The following is an 18,006-nucleotide window of genomic DNA, read 5'->3' on the forward strand; positions in this document are numbered from 1 at the left end:
TTTTTGAGACAAGTTTTTTCTGTGTAGTCCTGGGTACACTGAAACTTACTCGGTAGCCCAGGCTAACTTCAAACTCAGTGATGTACCTGCCTCTGCCTCCTGAGTGTTGGGATTAAAGGTTTGCGCCAACACTCAGCTGCTGCAGGGTATTTGCTTTTAACAGAGTACAATTTCAATAAGATTACAAATTAGCATTGAGTTTCAGGCCTTGTGTTTCTTTTCTTTTTTTTTTCTTTCCTTTTTTTTTTTTTTTTTTTCTCGAGATAGGGTTTCTCTGTGTAGTCCTGGCTGTCCTGGAACTCACTCTGTAGACCAGGCTGTCCTCGAACTCAGAAATCCGCGTGCCTCTGCCTCCCAAGTGCTGGGATTAAAGGTGTGTGCGTGGACTTGTGTTTCTTGTTGTTAAGTGTTAGCAAATATTTTTGTGCCCTTTAACACAATGGAAAGCAAAGTGGTTGTTGTTGCTAAGGTTCATTCTTGGAAGTGATTTTATTTTTTAAAGACAGGATCTCATAGTATAGTCTAGGCTGTCCTCAAAACCTGTAATTTCTCCAAAGTGCTGGGATTACAGGGTTACACTGCCATACCCCTTTGAAAATGTTAATGGAGATGGGTGGGGGTGGGGTTTTGTATGATCCAGCATCACTGTTTTGATTGGCTGCCATTTATCCTTCTACCAGGAGTTCCTAAGCCAAATAGAGATAAAGAGCCAGGCACTGTAACACAGCAGACATTATGTAGGCAAAGTGTTTCCAGTCTGTCTCAGTGTTTCCCACGTACGTACTGTTTCTTCAGTATGTTAGAGGTGGTTATGATTAATAATATAATGTGACATCATGGTTGCTTTTCATCATTCTCTTCAAGAGCTATCAGAATTGGAATTAATTACTTTAGATTAAAATTTAATGTGCTAGTGAGCACCTGTAGAATTCCTATAAGAATTTATTGGCAATGAGGAAAAAAAATAATCCTTGTGTCCCACCTAAGTAGTAATAACTAGTGGTGTGGTGTGTAGTTAGTGACTGTTGAGTGGAACACTGCCTGTGTGCTGTGCCATCTCAGGTACGCACCTGTCTTCTGGGTAGCTGTCATTGTTAGTCCATTATGCTGACAAGGACAGGGCTCAGGACACCATGTTGCAGATGACAGAGCCACAGAGTAGTGTGCCTGGGCTGACACCAGCCCTGACTCTGCCTGCCTTGCACTTTATTGGTTCCTGTTCCCCTCCTCACAGAATTCCTTAGGGTGGCTCTTAACAGCCAAGTTACATTTTAAAGACCGATTCAGCCTCTGCTGATTCGAGCACCAAGTTATTAATGGATATTAGGATGTAAATTAGAGGTCTTATTTCAGTGACTTTGTCTTCACCTCATTTAGTCATAATTAATGTTTCCACATCCTTCTGAAGGAGATGACAGACAGCCAGGAAGGGTAATGTTCTAGTAGTAGGGGCATTGGGTGGTACCACCACAGTAGTCCCCTGTTTATAGATTACTTTTGAGTTAAAACATAAAAGTAGAATTGAGTTTAGAGACCTGTACAGTTTGTGCTTTCTGGTTCATGATTTTAATTGTTACGAGCTGTTGTTTTTATTTCTGTTTCTGCTTTGTTTTAGGAAGACACCAGGCATTGTTGTTGGCAGTTTTTGTAACTCCTCTTACTGATCTTCGTTCAGACTTTTCAAAATTTCAAGAAATGATAGAAACGACTTTAGATATGGATCAGGTATGCAATTTACATTTAATTCCTACAGGAAAGTATTTTTGGAAATGTGAAAGTAACCAGAAACAAAACAGAAAAATCATATTAAAAAATGTCTAATTTGTCTTGGGTTTGTAATTTTGGCACTTTGTATGACACCTTTGTAGCCAATTGATGTAAACTTAAGTGACAGACAAGGAAGAATGGACTTGGTAGGCTGAGCTGGGGATTGAACCAAGGGCCTTGAGTGTGGTGGGCGAGTGTGTGATCACTGCTCCATCCAGCCCCAGTCCTTTTTAGTGAAGATAAAAGTTGACAGAATGCAACTTTTGAGCGAGGTGGACTGGGTGCGGGAATTCTTCCTCTTGTTTATCCTGGAACATGATATCCACCTGCCTCAGCTTCCTGAGTGTTAATGCAAGGAATTGTTAATGCATTTTCATTTTCTGCATGTAAGTGTTCTGCCTGCATGCATATCTATATTGTGTGTGTATCTGGTGCCCACAGAAGCTAGCAAAGGTCTGATTATCTGTAACTAGATTCACCACGTGGTGCTGGGAACCGAACCTGTATCCTCTGAAGAGCATCAAGTGCTCTTAACCTCTGGGCCATTTCTCCATCTCGTTGAGTGTTTTGAGACAGGATCTTACTATGTCTCTCTGACCAAGGCTGGCCTCTGACTCAAGGCAGTTCTCCTGGCCTACTATTTCAAGTGCTGGGATTACAGGGATGAACCACAATATCCTGCTTAAATTTTTTCTAAACTTAAAAATAAAAATCTAAGCTAAATTTCCAATGAAAAGACTGCAAGGAATATATACTCAAATTATTGGCATCAAGGTAACAGTTTGGTTGGTCAAATTGTTAGTCTTTGGGTTCTTAGTACTTGTAGATCTATTTGAGTTGATAATTTGTGCTATGTGATCTTGATTTATTTTGGTTGTATTAGATTGTGTGCATGTGTTTGCACATGTTCTGGAAAAAGTAAGACAACATTTAAGTAGAGTCTAGAATAGGATAGATTTTATTTAGAATTGTTAGGTCCAATGAAACCGTCTGGAAGGCCTGGTTTCTTGAACTCTGATTTTGATTTAATCAAAATCAGTTTCCCCTTTGCCTTTCAAATGGCTATTATCAGTAGCAGTTGCACCAACATTCTGAGCCCTGCCATTTGCCATGAATAGGTTATTTCCGCCAAAGAAATAAGCCAATTCGAGATGAATTAAAAGAAAATAAGCAAGTTTATTTGGGAATGAGCTCCCAGGCCTTGGGATGAGACCCGAGAAAGTCAAGGGCAGACTATGGTAGGGAAGTTTTTTACACTTTGTAGGTGAAGGAAAATGACTGTGGGCTTTGAATAAGGCATATTTAATTTAGATCTGGTGGAGATGTTGGTTCTTGGCTCTTTGGAGTGCCCTGGTTAAGGAAGTTCACTCAGCCTACTGTGAAGAGGTCCCCATGGGAGGCGGTTTGCTTCAACTGTTTCAGTGGCGGTAACCGCAGCATAAGCTGCCTGGAGGTTTACCAGTCTGTCTATCAAGAGCTCCCATCCACAAAGAGGATAAGTCGGGGCTCTCAAGGAATAGTTTAGAAGACCAGGCCAGGGTGAGCATAGGGTCTCCATAGCCTTTGAGCAGGAGTGAGAGGGAATATTAGGGGGATGAGACAGGGAGGAGGGTTACAGAGGGTGCAGGGTTTAGAGCAGGTAATCTGAGGTTTTTCTAGACACAGGAGATGAAAGGCTTGGACCCATGAGGGCCCAGGGAGGGAAAGAAGGGAATGACTCAAGGACCGAGAGCCAATGGGTGGAGTCTACCCCCATCCATATTCCAGGGGCTGGAACAGGGTGAGCTGGAGGGCCTCCTGGGTGAGTACTGCCACCGTTGCTAAGGCTCTCAAACATGGCTGACATCCACAGATGGAGGGATCTACATGTTTGGACAAAAGCTATGGCCACTCCTGTGATCACTCCTCTCATCTATAAAGAGGTGATAGGGGCAGGTGGCGTTTGAGGGCAGGGTGAGGCTAAGAAGGCATCCTCCAGTAAAGAGATCTGAGAACTGACTGTGGCTGGCTGGGTGGGAGGCCCTGTGGGCATCTTTTTGGCTGCCTGGTGTAGTGGCTTAGCCGTAAGAGCAAAATTGGGGATCCAGTATCTGAAGAACCCCACCAGGCTGAAAAATGAAAGAATCTGTTTTGCTGTGGTCTGCCTGAAAGGGCTCAGACTCATCAGAGGTGAGGATCTTACACCCTGGGCTGAGTTGGATGCTTAAGTACACAGCAGTGGGAGAGGACAGCTGAGCTTTAGATGGAGAGACATGGTAACCCAGGGAACCTAGAGAGTTTAGGAGTGAAGCCCTGCTTTGTTGGGACAGAGACAGGGAAGGGCTGCAGAGTAAAATGTCATCTACATAATGAAGAAGTGTGCTAGGATTAAGGTCCTGAGCCAAAGCTTGACCAGAAAAATGAGTACTGTGCTGGAAGCCTTGAGTGAGAACTGTCCTGTGAGCTTCCTCAAAGCTGTGTATCATGGTCCTCCCAAGTGAAGACAAAGAGAAAATAAAAAGTCTGGATGCAGGGGGACAGTAAAGAAGGGATTCTTTAGGTCCACGATGCTAAAGTAGGAAGATAGAGGAATGTTTAGAGAGGAGGGTGGAAGGGTTGGTAACCATGGGTGGGTTGGAATTACTGCCTTATTAACGTACTGTGTGGTAGACACTGGGAGGCTGGTGCACTGGGAGGATGGGAGTGTTTCGAGGCGAGTCAGTAGGAGTCCCTGAGATAGGAGGTGGGTAATGAATGGCTCAAGACCACAGTGGTGGGTTTCAGAGATGGGAAGCTGGGGTCTGGATGGAAAAGAAGAGGAGGAGGAGGACTGGCTGGTGGTGGGTAGCAGTTACCGGTGTGGAGATACCCCACATTTGAGGGTTGTCTGGATCTGTAGGGTAGGGACAGGGGAGTGGGTTAGAGATCTGTGAGGCAACTAGGGAAAGAAGATGAGAATCAGGCAAGGTTATGGGGGCCAGGATTGCTCCAAAGTAGCTAAGGAACCAGGCAGATAGGCGTGACCAGAAAAGCTTGAGGAAAAATCTCTTTGCAAGAATACAGGGAAGAACAGGTTTTTAGGAGTACAGGAGGGAGTTTCATCTACCCCTGGAACAGAAGTTGACTATGGCACCATGGGACCCAAGTGTGAAGTTAAACCCAGAAAGTAGCCCGTGTCCATCAGGAACAAGGTGGTCTTACCTGCTGCTGTCTGTAGCATTGCCCTTGGCTTGGTAATGGAGGTTGCTGAGTCTGGGAGCCATCAGTCCTCCACCAGGCCAAGGAGCTTTAAGGGTCTGCGGTACCTGTGCTATTGGGGCTGGGCCACTGGAGCTGGGTACAGAGGATGAGCCCACGTGGGGCATTCTGACTTCTAGTGGCCAGGCTGTGAGCAGACTCCTGAGGGTTGTGGCAGTTGTCACATTTTAAAACAGGCCCCTGGCAGAGTGTAGCCTGCTGTAGCCAAGCCTGTTAGGAAGCTTTGCCACCTCCTCTCACGCTGTTAAGGGGTTCGAGAACCCTCTTCTGCCTTTTTTAGTCTTTTCCACTATGTGGCTGTGACTTGTTAGGTCTGGTTCTACTATCTCTTGTTCCCATGCTCCAGAAATAAGACTCAGACTGAAAATGTACTTACAGATACCTTAGGCATAGAGTTAGGCTCTTACAGATACCTTAGGCATAGAGTTAGGCTCTTCTCTGACTAGATCATAGCTTAGACAACCCAATCATTTTAAACTACATTCTGCCACATGGCTAGTTACCTGTGCTCGGGTGCTATGTGTGTGTCTTGTTCCATCTTCCCCAAGTGAATCTTCTCATGCCTGGCTCTATCCCAGAATTCTCTGTGCCTTCCGGATGTCCCACTTCCCATTTCCTGCCTAAGCCATAGGCTTTTTAATTGACAGGTGATGCGTCTATGTGGTACAGAAATATTCTCTGTACAAGGACTGAGAAATAAAATGGGTAGTGAGGATAGTGGCTTCTGCTGGGGAGGCTGGGTTCAGGTGGGTATATTGAATCATGGCAGGATTTTCATCAGCTTGCTCTGTAATTTCATGGAACTTTAGTTGATTCTGACTCCATTCCCTGAAGGAGGCAACAGGCCATAAGGTCCCTCCTCTGGTGGCCATCTTGACCTGGCTGGTAATCCCAGTTAGGTTCCGTAGCTGGCACTGGCTTGTCACTCACTGGGACTCTATTGTCCACTAGGTGGGTCTAGTTTGCATACTCCTGGCACCTGCCCAAACCCACCCGTGTTCCTCAGGCGTGAGAGTGGAACCCTGTGTGACATACAGGTCAGAGGTCATAGGCCTGGCAAAGGTAGTGGAACTCTTTAATATATGTGGATAGGTTGGGAGAGAAGGATCCTCACCACATTTCAGTCTTGGAGAGGTCTAGTAGGGAGAAAGGTACAAGAATTGAAACAAGCCCCACAGCTCTTGCCACCTCTTGGAGTGGGCAGAGGAGAGCGGAGGTCTGCCAGACTGTGTTGTGAGAATCTAGGTGGGGAAGACCAGGGTGTGGGTTGCGGGGTCATAGAAGGGGGAGAGGGCAGAGTAGGCATGGGGGGAGGGAAGAGGATGGGAGAAGGTTGGTAAAAGGGAGGTGGTAAGTTAGAAGGGGAGGAGTGGGAGGAGAGACGCATAAGGGAAGGAGGTGGGGGAGCCAATGACTCAGGCAGGTCAGTCCCTGGATAAAAGGCTGTTTAGGGTGCTGTAACCTTGGCTAACAAGACTTGGGCTGTCAAACACTGGCTACAGAAGAGAAGTTCCCAAAAACCTTGAACACAAGGGAGTTCAGTCCACTTGCCCTACACAGACATTTTCAAGGTCATGGAGAGTATTAAAGTTTATAGAGTGGCCTTTTAGATTGGTTATCTAGAATATACTGAGGTCAGAGCACAGAGCAAAGAACCAGGTGTGCTAGACAAGTTCTGAGATGGACCCAATTTGGATAAATTTCACAGCAGACAGTGTGTGTGTGGGGGTGTGTGTGGGTGTGGGTGTGGGGGTGTGTCGGGGATTGATTTTTAGATCTGGCAGTGCCTTTTTTCCAGTCTTTGCTGGTTGCCTGATTTCTTCAGTGGAGAAAACCTCTTAATGGCAAATGGCAGGGCTCAGGATGTTGGCTCAACTGCTACTGATTACCATCGTAGAGCTAGAAAGGTTAGAGGATTAATTGCTGACTGTTCATACTAACTTGAGTGGCAAGGAATGGTTTGAAAGCCCATCTCTAGAGACTTTCATCACCAGCCTTCTAGACTACTCTGGGTCCTGACCTCTTGAGGCCAGGCCATGTCCATGTCCCTCTGCTGGGGATCTGCCCTGTAGGAAACAAATCCCACCAATCCCTGAGCTTGCCCCCAAATCAGGCCACATAGTCACCAATCCTAGACCACCCTGGAAAGCTCTACCCCCACCCAAGAAAGCCTTTATTTACTAAACCCTGTGCTCTACCCATTTCTCTGCAGCAGCCACTCTCCTGGGTTTTCCCTCCCTCTTGTGTGAGGTCTGTGTGCAGTGTTACTTAGTGGTTTCTGTGGCTTCCTACTGCCAAGACTTTTCCATCTAAGCTGTAACATATCAGCTTCCTTCAGGAAGAGGGACATTGAAGTGTGAGCACTTTAGGGCCAGAGAGGAGTGCTGTGGCCAGTAGCAGTCACTCCTCAGTCACTGTAACTGAGGGCGCTCACAGTTTACAGTGTGGAACTCTTGAGTAATCACAGTCCTAATTAAAGGCTGCACTCCTGGGAGCTGACCTCGACACGCCTCTAACTGAATCTCAAGTTATAAGGCAAGTTCAAATCACCAGCATCACAGATATTTGTAATGAATTTAGGCATTCAGGTTACATTTTTAGACCCGCTTTCAGAATTTCTCCAGGGACTCTCAATTGTTCTTGTCTAGTCTTTGAAAGCCTGGCTGTGCTCCAGCTGTGCCTAGGAGTTCATGTGATGAAGGACCTCATTTACACAATGGCTTGTTTCCTATGCCCTTCCCCCACCTACCCCCCACGTAAGCGTTTCTGTGGCTGCTTTCCATAAATCCTTTTTTTTTTCTTTTTCCTATTTTAGAAATAAATGTAAATCAAAACCATCCTAAGCCAAAATTCAAGAAGGCATTGATTTTTACAAAACTAAACAGTTTCCTTGGTGTTTCTGTGAATTAATAATAATTTTTTAAGTTTTTTGACCATTTCATACATATATACAGTTTATTTTGAAGATATTCAATGCACATCTTTCCACTTCCCCTCTGTGGTTGTTTGAATATGCTTGTCTCATGGGAAGTGGCACTGTTAGGAGTTGTGACTGTGTTGGAGGACGTGAGTCACTGTGTAGGTGGGCTTTGAGGACTCCTGGTGCTCAAACTCTGCCCAGTGAGGAAGAAGTCAGTGCTCTCCTGGTCCTTTCCTGGCAGCCTTCAGATGAAGATGTAGAACTCTCAGCTCCTCTAGCACCATGTCTGGATGCTGCCATGTTCTTGCCCTGATGATAATGGACTGAATCTCTGAACCTGTAAGCCAGCCCCAATTAAATGTTTGCCATTATAAGTAAGAGTTGCCTCGGTCATGGAGTCTGTCCACAGCAATGGAAACCTAACTAAGACACCCTTGGTCTTCATTGTCATACCTTCCTTTTTTCTTTTCTTTCTTTTTAAATTCATTTTTATTTCATGTGCTTTAGTGTTTTGCCTGCATGTATGTGTGTGTGAAGGTGTTAGGTCCTCTAGAACTGGAATTACAGACAGTTGTGAGCTGTAATGTGGGTGCTGGGAATTGAACCCAGATCCTCTGGAAGAGCAGCTAGTGCCCAGTCAGAACTCAGCCATTCCCCCACCCCACTCCCTTTCGTTTTTTCAGTAATGCACTAGGTCTAGTTAGTCCTGCCTGCATGCTCAGGAATACCTCCTTCTTCCCTGTACCTGTAATTGTCAGTGGTGCCTCATGTAGCCAGGAGCCCCTTGAGCCCTCTGCATTCGTGCTGGAATGTTTACTGGCTTGACATTATGATTTAGCGAACTATACCTGCTGTGATCAGAAAGCATTTCCAGCATTCCTCCCCATCCTTTGGCTCTTACATACTTAACACACGTTCTCCCCTGATGTTACCTGAGTTACCCTCTACTGGGCGTGCGTGCGTGCGTGCGTGCGTAAGAGAGAGATATATACATACACCTATACATACACACTCACACACACATGTAAATGTCCTATTTAAGTCTTGAGCACTCAGTAAGCACTTGTCATCACTTAGATGACCTATGTGTCTACGTTACCTACTGAGCACTTACAGAGAGAAGCTTCTCTGGCCGAGGTGGAGGGCAGCGCTGATCTGGCTGTAAGCACAAATGGTGAATAGGCAGTTTGATGTGCCCATTTAGGAAGACAGCAGCAGTAGTGTTCCCCCACCTCGGCTTAGTCATCTCCCTAGTTGGGGTCTTCTGACCAGCTTTACAGTACCTGGCAGGAATCCATCCTGTGGATTATGCCTCAAATCCAATCAGAAAGCAGTTGGTTATCCTCTAAAACTTAATGCTGATCTTGGTGGTCGTTTTTATGTCAGCTTGACACAAGCATCTGAGATGAGGGAACCTTGATTAAGAAAATGCCTCCATAAGGTCAGCCTGTAGAACATTTTCTTAGTCAGTGGTTGATGGGAAGGAGCCCATCCCATCATGGGTGGTGCCATCCCTGAGATGAGGTCCCAGGCTCTATAACAAAGCAAGCTGAGCAAGCCATGGAGAACTAGGCATTCTCCATGGCCTCTGCATCAGCTCCTGCCTCCAGGTTCCTGCCCTGTTTTAGTTCTTGTCCTGACTTCTATCTATGGTTGGCTACAGTGTGGAAGTGTAACCCACATGAACCCTTTCTTCCCCATGGCGTCTCATCTCAGCAATAGTAATCCTAACTAGGACACGGCTGTTGCACTAGAGGATTTGTTGCAACAAATCTTGTTTGTTGACGAGTATTGCAGTATGCAGTGTCCACTAAAAGTGAAGTTCGTTGATGACTTTTCTTTCAAAGTGCCCTGCATAGCACTTTCTGTTACTATGAAAGCTAGCCACTAGGAAGGGTGTTTCTAGGTGAGTTTCGGCTACTTGTCTTATTTGATCCTGTGGCAGGCATCACACGCCACCAGCATTTCCTGGATGCTTCTGGTGCATCTCACCAGGCTCTACTTGGTTTTATTTTTTCAATTATTATTATTTTGGTTTTTTTGAGATGGGGTTTCTCTGTATAGTCCTGGCTGTCCTGGAACTCACTCTGTAGACCAGGCTGGCCTCGAACTCACGAACTCAGAAATCCCCCTGCCTCTGCCTCCCAAGTGCTGGGATTAAAGGCGTGTACCACCACTGCCCGGCCCGAGCCATGTTTTCAGTCCCCCTTTTTTTGATTGACATTTATTTGTGTGCGGTCGGGTGATGGACACAGCGTTTGAGGGAGTTTATCATGTGTTACGAGATTATATTTCCCTTCAGGTGCCTCTCTAGCTGAGTGCACCCACAGCTTTAGAAAAGAGTAATTTACTCTTTGATTTACCTGCTGAGTTGGGTAAAGAAAGTCATATTTATATGGGTTTCTTACAAGTTGAGCTTCACCGTTTTTTAGGTGTGCCTTCTTTAGTGATAACTTTTTGCCTTGGATTTGATTTATCTAATAGAAAAGGTGATGCTTAGTTTTTATATAATAAAGAATTCCCCAGCTTTTGCGAGTCTTTAGGGTTTAAGTTAGGAAACTTACAGATTTTATTTCTGAAGTTAACATGAGCTTTTGTTTGACATTGTGGGACATTGCATCCAGGATATTGTATAAATGCACTATGCAAGCATTTTACCACTGAGCTAGAACTGTAGCTGGTTTCCCAGCCACTTTCAGTAGCAATTTTAGCCAGTTACACATTTTGTGGTTTCCCAGATTTTTGAAATTCCATCAGATTGTTTTGTGATTCTTCTTCTTTGCTCATGATGTCCCTGAGAGAGTCTCACCATGTAGCTCTGGCTGACTGTCACTCCCACTTTAGCCCTCCGTGTAGGGTTAGAGTATGTGCTTAGCCTCTGCAATTACTCACTGTTGTATTGACTGGGGTTAAGTTTTGGATTGGAAATATAGTGTACTGGTAGCGCACTTGCCTAACTGGTGTGCACAGCCATTGGCTTGTTTCTCAGCACTGCAAAAATGAAGGAGGGAGAGAAGGAGTTCCCTTCCCTGTTCTCTCCCCATTTGATTGGATAAACTGACTGGCTTGCAAGTTGTCTCTTTTGTTTATTCTTTCCATTTGTTTGGCTTTTGGGTCAAGGTCTTATTATGTAGCTCTGCCTGGCCTGGATTTCACTGACTAGAATTTGTAGATCTTCCTGCTTTTGCCTCTCAGGTGCAGGGAATACAAGTGTGCCTCCATGCCTAGCTTTTTTTTTTTTTTTTTTTTTTTTTCTCATCAAAGTGAAAAGCCTGTCTCTATCTTCACACTGAAAAAATTACTAGACCCTTAGGACACCTGATACCAAATTACATTGCTTCATTATTGGCTAAACAGTTAGCTCTGTGCTTTTTAAGCCCTTGGGTTTATTTCCATTCTACACAGTAATTGTTGAGTTTAAATTTGAAATTCGTTTATTAGACTGTCCTAGTCGGGGAAACACTCCTGCTGTTTGAGAATACTTTAGGTGCTTGGTTCCAGGTTTATAGTTTTTTCCCTTGGTTGCCATAAAATTATAGTGTACTGTGTTCTGTCTTATTGATATTAGGGTGCTTTAGTTCTGGATGTTATTTCTATATACACAAAGGTTTATTTTACTCTGTCTTTGTATTTATTGAGAGAGAGGAGGAAGATTGTGTAAATCATATGCATCTTCCCTGTCCTTGACCAGCTTGGCCCCCAACTCCCAGAGTCGCCAGCCTGCTTAATGCTGGGATTAAAGGCGTGTGCACCATTCCCAGATGCAGAGAAGCTCTCAGGATTTCTTCTCAGCCTGAGGCTTTCCAGCTCTATTGAGATGAATGAACTCAAAACTTGATGCATAAGTGAATGCTGGTGGCTTAAAGGAGAAAAACAAGTAAGAATGGAAGTGTTCTGTTGGTTGTTTTTACTGAGATTAGAGCTTTAGTTCTCACAGCTAGGGTGTCAGCACCAGGCTAGTAGGGCAGGCGAGCAGCTCCTGTGGCAGGCATGAGGCTCTACCATTGTCGAGTATTTTCATCTTCAGATGTAGGTGACTAATCCTCTTTCCAGCCAGTTGAAATATGTCATTTATTTTGGAAGTGGTACACTTAACTTTTGTTCACATTATCTTGGCCTCGATTGATTTAGAGAACTCCATGTCTGGATCTGAGAGAAGCTAGAAAAGGTTGTCTTTGTCCTCAGTTATATGTTTTGCTAAAAAAACCAAAAAACAAAACAAAAACCAATCACTTTGATCACAGTAGAAACAAGGGCAATAAAAAGCCAAAGGTTAGTGTTCTTCTGTCTGCCAGCATAAATAGGAGTCACTTGTACCAAACTCCATGGTTCGGGTAGAGTGTATTCTGCCTTCATTCCTTCTCCAGGGGTTGATAGATGCAAGGTCTTCTCATTGCTGAGTCTCAGTCAGAGTTATCATTGCTGTGAAAAGCACTGTGACCAAAACAACTTGGGGAGGGATGGGTTTATTTGGCTTACACTTTCATATCAGTGAAGGAAGTCAGGACAGGAACTCAAACAGGGCAGGAACCTGGAGGCAGGAGCTGATGCTGAGGCCATGGAGGGCCTTACTAGCCTGCTAATCATGGCTTGCTTAGCCTGCTTTTTTACAGAACCCAGGACCACCAGCCTAGGGATGGCACCACTCACAATGGACTGGGCCCTTTCCCATCAATCACTAATTAATAAAATGCTTTAAAACTGCCTTTAGTGGGGGGAATTTTCTCAATTGAAGTTTCCTCCTTTTAGATGACTCTAGCTTGTATTAAATTGATATAAAACTAGTCAGGATTTATTTTTAAAAAACAACAACAAAAGCCCTGCGGTGGTGGCACATGCCTATAATCCCAGCACTTGGGAGGCAGAGGCAGAGGCAGAGGCAGAGGCAGGAGGATTTCTGAGTTTGAGGCCAGCCTGGTCTACAGAGTGAGTTCCAGGACAGCCAGGGCTATACAAAGAAACCCTGTCTTGAAAAACAAAAACAAAAAAACAAAAAAAATCAACAACAACAAAATAGGTCTCACTTTGGCCATCCTGGGAACTGGCTATATGTATAGATAGGCAACTTTGGCCTCCTGCCTAGAGATTTACCTGCCTTTGCCTCCAGAATGCTGGGATTAAAGGCCTGTGGAACCATGTCTGGTGTGAAGTGGACTTTGAAATAATCTCCCTGGTTTTGTCTTGGAGAGTCTTCACTTGGCATCAGTTAGATGGAATTTTCTCCAACTGATCATTTGTTTGGAAAAACATGCTTATAATATTTCATCTAATACTTCTGGGGTAGTAGAACTTTTATAACGTAATTGTCTAAAAAAATACCTGGGCTAGAGAGTTGACTCAGCAGGTCATGTAATGTTCTTGTAAAGGACCCAGCTTTGGTGTCCAGCACCCACAGGCATGGCAGCTTATATCTGCTTGTACCTCCAGTCGCAGGGGATCCCATGAACTCCAAGGTCAGCAAAGCACACACAGTATACAGACACTACTAGGCAAATCACTTACATACATAAAACATGAAAATACATAAAACCTAAAAACCTTAGTGTCTTTTATATTTATTTGTGTTGTAATCCCTTTGTCTTTGGATGTGTATCCTCTGTAAGGTTGTCTTCTCTTCAGAGTTGGTCATTTGGTTTCAGATCGTCTCTGGTGTATTGATGAGCCCTTTAGTGACTTGGCTAAGGCCCAACCTTACCTTTCTCAGTCTTTTAATTCCACTGTGAGCTCCTTGCTCATCTGTCTTGTCTGTCTGTCACCTTTGCTGATCCAGTGGCTCGTTTTAGTGCGGAGGTAGGTGATACTGTTGAAAAATACTGACTGACGTTCAGATGCCCTGTGTGGGGCGAGTGGCAGACTGCTGATGGACACTCATGTGAGTGTCCCTTTTAGCAGCATTTATTTCAGTTATGTTAAAGGCCAGGTCATGTCCCCTTGTTTTGCTTAACTCCCCCACTGCTCTTTTTCTGTTTTTGTTTTAAACATTTATTTGCTACATATTTATTTTATTTCTGAGTGTGTGGCTCAGTGTATATGTGCAGCATGCAGGTGCAGGGGCCAGAGAAGGTCAGAAGAGACATTGCATCCTCTAGAACTATAGTTATCGGTGGTTCTGAGCCCCATCTGATACCTCCATGTAGGTACAGTGAGCGTGGAACTTGGGTCTTCTGCAAGAGCAGTTGACTGCCAGTTCCATCTCAGTCTTCTAGCAGCTTTCAGAAGTTCATTTTCTCACCTAAGTAAGTAGATAAGGATATCCTTCCAGATCTCAGGGTTTGCCTCACCATTACTTTTCTATATGGAGGGGTCAGAAAACTGTATGGAGGCTTTCTCTAGCTTGTGTGCTTATTTTGCTTCCATTTCATCATATCCGTAAATTTCCAGTAGAATAGCTATGTCAGAGTAAACATAGCCAAGACTCATTGCATTTTGCCCTGCCTCCTACCTTTTGTGTGTGTGTTTCAAAACAGGGTTTGTCTGTGTAGCCCTGGTTGTCCTGGAACTCTCTCTATAGACCAGACTGGCAATGAGCCCAGGGATCTGCCTGCTTCTGTCTTCTGAACACTGGGATTAAAGATGCGTCTGGTTACTGTTCTTTCTAAACATCTACCAACTTCACTCTCAGCAGGTGTGGGCTGCTGAGTACAGGTTTCAGGAAGCCTCCCTGTGTCTGCAGTCTCTTCTTCTTAGGTGGGGTCAGGAAGCAGGAAGAGAGCTGGTGGAATGACTGCCTGCATGGAAGCAGCTTAGGGCTGTTTAAATATTCATATCTTTTATTATAGCACTTTCCTCTCTGTTACTCTATTGTTTATTTTAGGTGCTTATGCCTGCTCATTTAATGACCTTAATACTTTCCTTATATGCAAAGAAGTGCCCTGACAAAAAGCCTTTATGTTTTTATATTTTTGGTAAAGCTGTAGTATACCTTTCATCTTTAAAAATATCTATTCAGAATTTTAGTTTTTAATATTTTATATAGCTGAAACATGTTTTATTTTAAATATTTTATTCATTTTCTGCTAGCTTTCTGTAGTTTGATTTTTTTCTCCCTGTGTAGTTCACTTTAGGAATGTGAAGATGTGTTCTGATTAAGTGATGATAATTAGGAGCAATTTGTCTCAGCTTTATTTAGTGAATATGTTTTTGTCATCTTGTTTTAGAAAATTGACTCACTCTCATATTAAGCTTTTATGTATAATTGTCTATTTAATAACTTTTAATGCCTGGTACAGATAGACTTCTTTTTAAAATGTTCCTTTGTAATTTTATTTGTTTAAATTTTAGTCATTTGCTTAAAAAAAAGAAAAAGAACAATCACTAGGTTTGAAGAGCTATTAACATTTAAGTTTCTGTTTCCATGGTTTGCTCCTTAACTTGAAACCAATTCTATTTAATGTTCAAATAAATTGTCTTTTTAAAAGTCTCTACAGAATAAAGATTTGAAAATTCCATGTATGTCTTTGCTTTTAAAAATGAGATCCATTTTTCATTACACTTTCTTGCTGGTTAATAATATAGCTGGTAAATAATAAGAAAAAGACAGGTGTGGTGCCTCACACCTTTACTCCCAAGTACTCTGGTGGCAGAGGCAAGCAGACCTCCAAGTTCAGTGCCAGTCTGCAGCCAGACCTACACAGCGTGAGACCCTGTCTTCAAAGCAGTAGCCTAGGAGCAGTTCACAAAGATGATGTTTAAGAGTGCCATGGCTGGGTTTGATCTTAGTATTCACTCCCTCTAAAATGTGTCATAAAATTATGACGTTTTAAGCTGGGCCTTGGTGTGCACACCTTTAATTCCAGCACTTGGAGAGGCAGAGGCAGGTAGGTCTCTGTGAGTTCTAGAACAGCCAGGGTTACACAGAAAAATCTTGTCTCAAAAACAAACAGCCCTTCAGGGTGGTAGCACACGCCTTTAATCCCAGCACTTGAGAGGCAGAGGCAAGCGGATTTCTGAGTTCGAGGCCAGCCTGGTCTACAGAGTGAGTTCCAGGACAGCCAGGGCTATACAGAGAAACCCTGTCTTGGGGGTGGGGGGTGGGGACAACCAAACAAAAAATGTTGATAAGCTTTAGGGGGTTTGAGACAAGGTCTCTTATGTAACCAGAACTGTGCTCCAACTCAGTACATAGTCCTGGGTGACCCAGAACTCCTGTTCTTCCTGCCTCTACCTCTCAAATGGTGAGATTACAGGTCATTCATTCATTCATTCATTCATTTATGTTTAGTTATTGTGTCCCTATGTAACCTTGGCTGGTCTGGAGCTCTCTATGTAGACTAGGCTGGCTTTGAATTCACAAAGAGATTCTTATGCCTGTCTTCTAAGTATTAGGATTAAGGACAAATGCCACCACACCTGGCAGTCACACCGGTTTTGAATGTTTATGTTTGTGTGTGTGTGTGTACATGAGTGTTTATTTGTGGGAGAGTGATGCAGTGTACCATGCATGGCATACCTGTGGAGACAGGACAACTCCAGTGAGTCATTTTCACTGTACCATGTGGGCTCCAGGGATGGAGCTCAGGTCGCCAGACTTGGCAGTTATAAGTTCTTTTACCCATGAGCCACTTTGCCTGCACTAACTAGATTTTTAAGAACGGTGTTTTGGAGGAGGCATTGGGAGTGGAGTGCTGTGCTGAATTGGAGCTATTGAGGTTCTTAAGGTAGGTCATTGGTTTGGGAAAAGCATAATGTAGTGATGGTTTTGAATATACTTAAGGACAATGCAAATAAGGGTAGCATTGGAGACACTTGTATCCTGAACTTTGGATCTGCTTACTATTGGTAATTCCTGTGTGTCTAGAACTTAAGCTCCTATTAAAATTTGTTAATAAGTAGAAGGTTCTTCTAGTGTTGGCTGAATATGTTGGGAATGGTCACTCCTGCCAGCATTACCCAGATGTACACAGGCAGAAGAAACATCATGCTTCCTAGGTCTGTCTTCACCTGTTTGTTTGACTGATTTATCTAGTCCTTGTTCCTATAGGTGGAAAACCACGAGTTCCTTGTAAAACCTTCATTTGATCCTAACCTGAGTGAACTAAGAGAAGTCATGGATGCCCTGGAGAAGAAGATGCAGTCCACCTTAATAAGTGCAGCCCGGGGTCTCGGTAAGATGGATGTGGAGGGCAGGAGGTCAGGGTCGCTCAGTCTGTAGTGTCCCTGAGTCCTTTCTCTTTTCACCCTGAGAGGGCACATGGTTTGCTCAGAGACATCACATTGCTGTTGGCAGATGTAACTGCTGGATTCTCTGAACATTTTGTGATTCTGTTACTAAAGTCTTAGTTTTATTTATGCATGGTTCTCTACTGTCTTTTCTCTGCAAATGTGGCCTATCTGTAGTTTTTGTTAATAAATTTGGTTGCTGCTTTTCAGCCAACAAATTTGTATGTAGTATTTTTTTTAATGTGGTCTAATAATTACTTTGAGTAAAATTGTGAGCAGAGGCCAAAATAGAAAATTGTATGGATCTTAGGTATGTAAAGTTTAGCTAGCAAGTCTTTGTTTGCTCTGAAATCTGTGCTTAAGAAGAATATATACTAGTTTTTCTTGTGTCTCCTTGTCAAAGTTAGATTTTTGTTTAGAAATTGCATTTGCCCACTTTTTTTTTTTTCCTTCGAGACAGAGTTTCTCTGTGTAGCCCTGGCTGTCCTGGAACTCACTCTGTAGACCAGGCTAGCCTCGAACTCTCGAACTCAGAAATCCACCTGCCTCTGCCTCCCAAGTGCTGGGATTAAAGGCGTGCGCCACCACCGCCTGGCTACCCACTTTTAATTATACCCTAGTTTTCAAACATTCTTTGCTTAAAAAGAGAAAGACGCCTGGCCTGGGGTGGTGGTGGCTTAGCAGATAAACACCACCAAACAGCCCGACTACCAAATGTGGATCCGCTTGCTGGAGAGAGAGACCTGACTCCCATAATTTGTCCTCTGAGCTTTACATTGAGCTAGGATATATAATTCCATGTTCTTCACACACAAACAGATAAAGTGAGAAAAAATAAATCAAGAAGTCTTATGTAAAACTCCTTAAACATAGGTCTTTCCATATCCATTTTCATACCTTCAACATCTGAAACAGCATGTCCC

The 18,006-nt window shown here is 43.7% G+C and overlaps 1 protein-coding gene across 2 annotated transcripts in view; it reads left to right on the top strand.

The window, feature by feature from the left end:
- Positions 1-18,006, top strand: part of Msh2 (mutS homolog 2) — a 56,893-nt gene that overhangs the window by 27,163 nt on the left and 11,724 nt on the right. For both annotated transcript variants that reach the window (XM_028765108.1, XM_028765107.1), the window contains exons 8-9: positions 1,616-1,725; positions 16,905-17,028. In XM_028765108.1, coding sequence (XP_028620941.1) covers positions 1,616-1,725; positions 16,905-17,028 — 234 coding nt within the window. The remainder of the gene's footprint in view (positions 1-1,615; positions 1,726-16,904; positions 17,029-18,006) is intronic.

This window comes from Grammomys surdaster, unplaced genomic scaffold, assembly GCF_004785775.1.
Source record: "Grammomys surdaster isolate TR1022 unplaced genomic scaffold, NIH_TR_1.0 149, whole genome shotgun sequence".
NCBI classification, from domain to species: Eukaryota; Metazoa; Chordata; class Mammalia; order Rodentia; family Muridae; genus Grammomys; species Grammomys surdaster.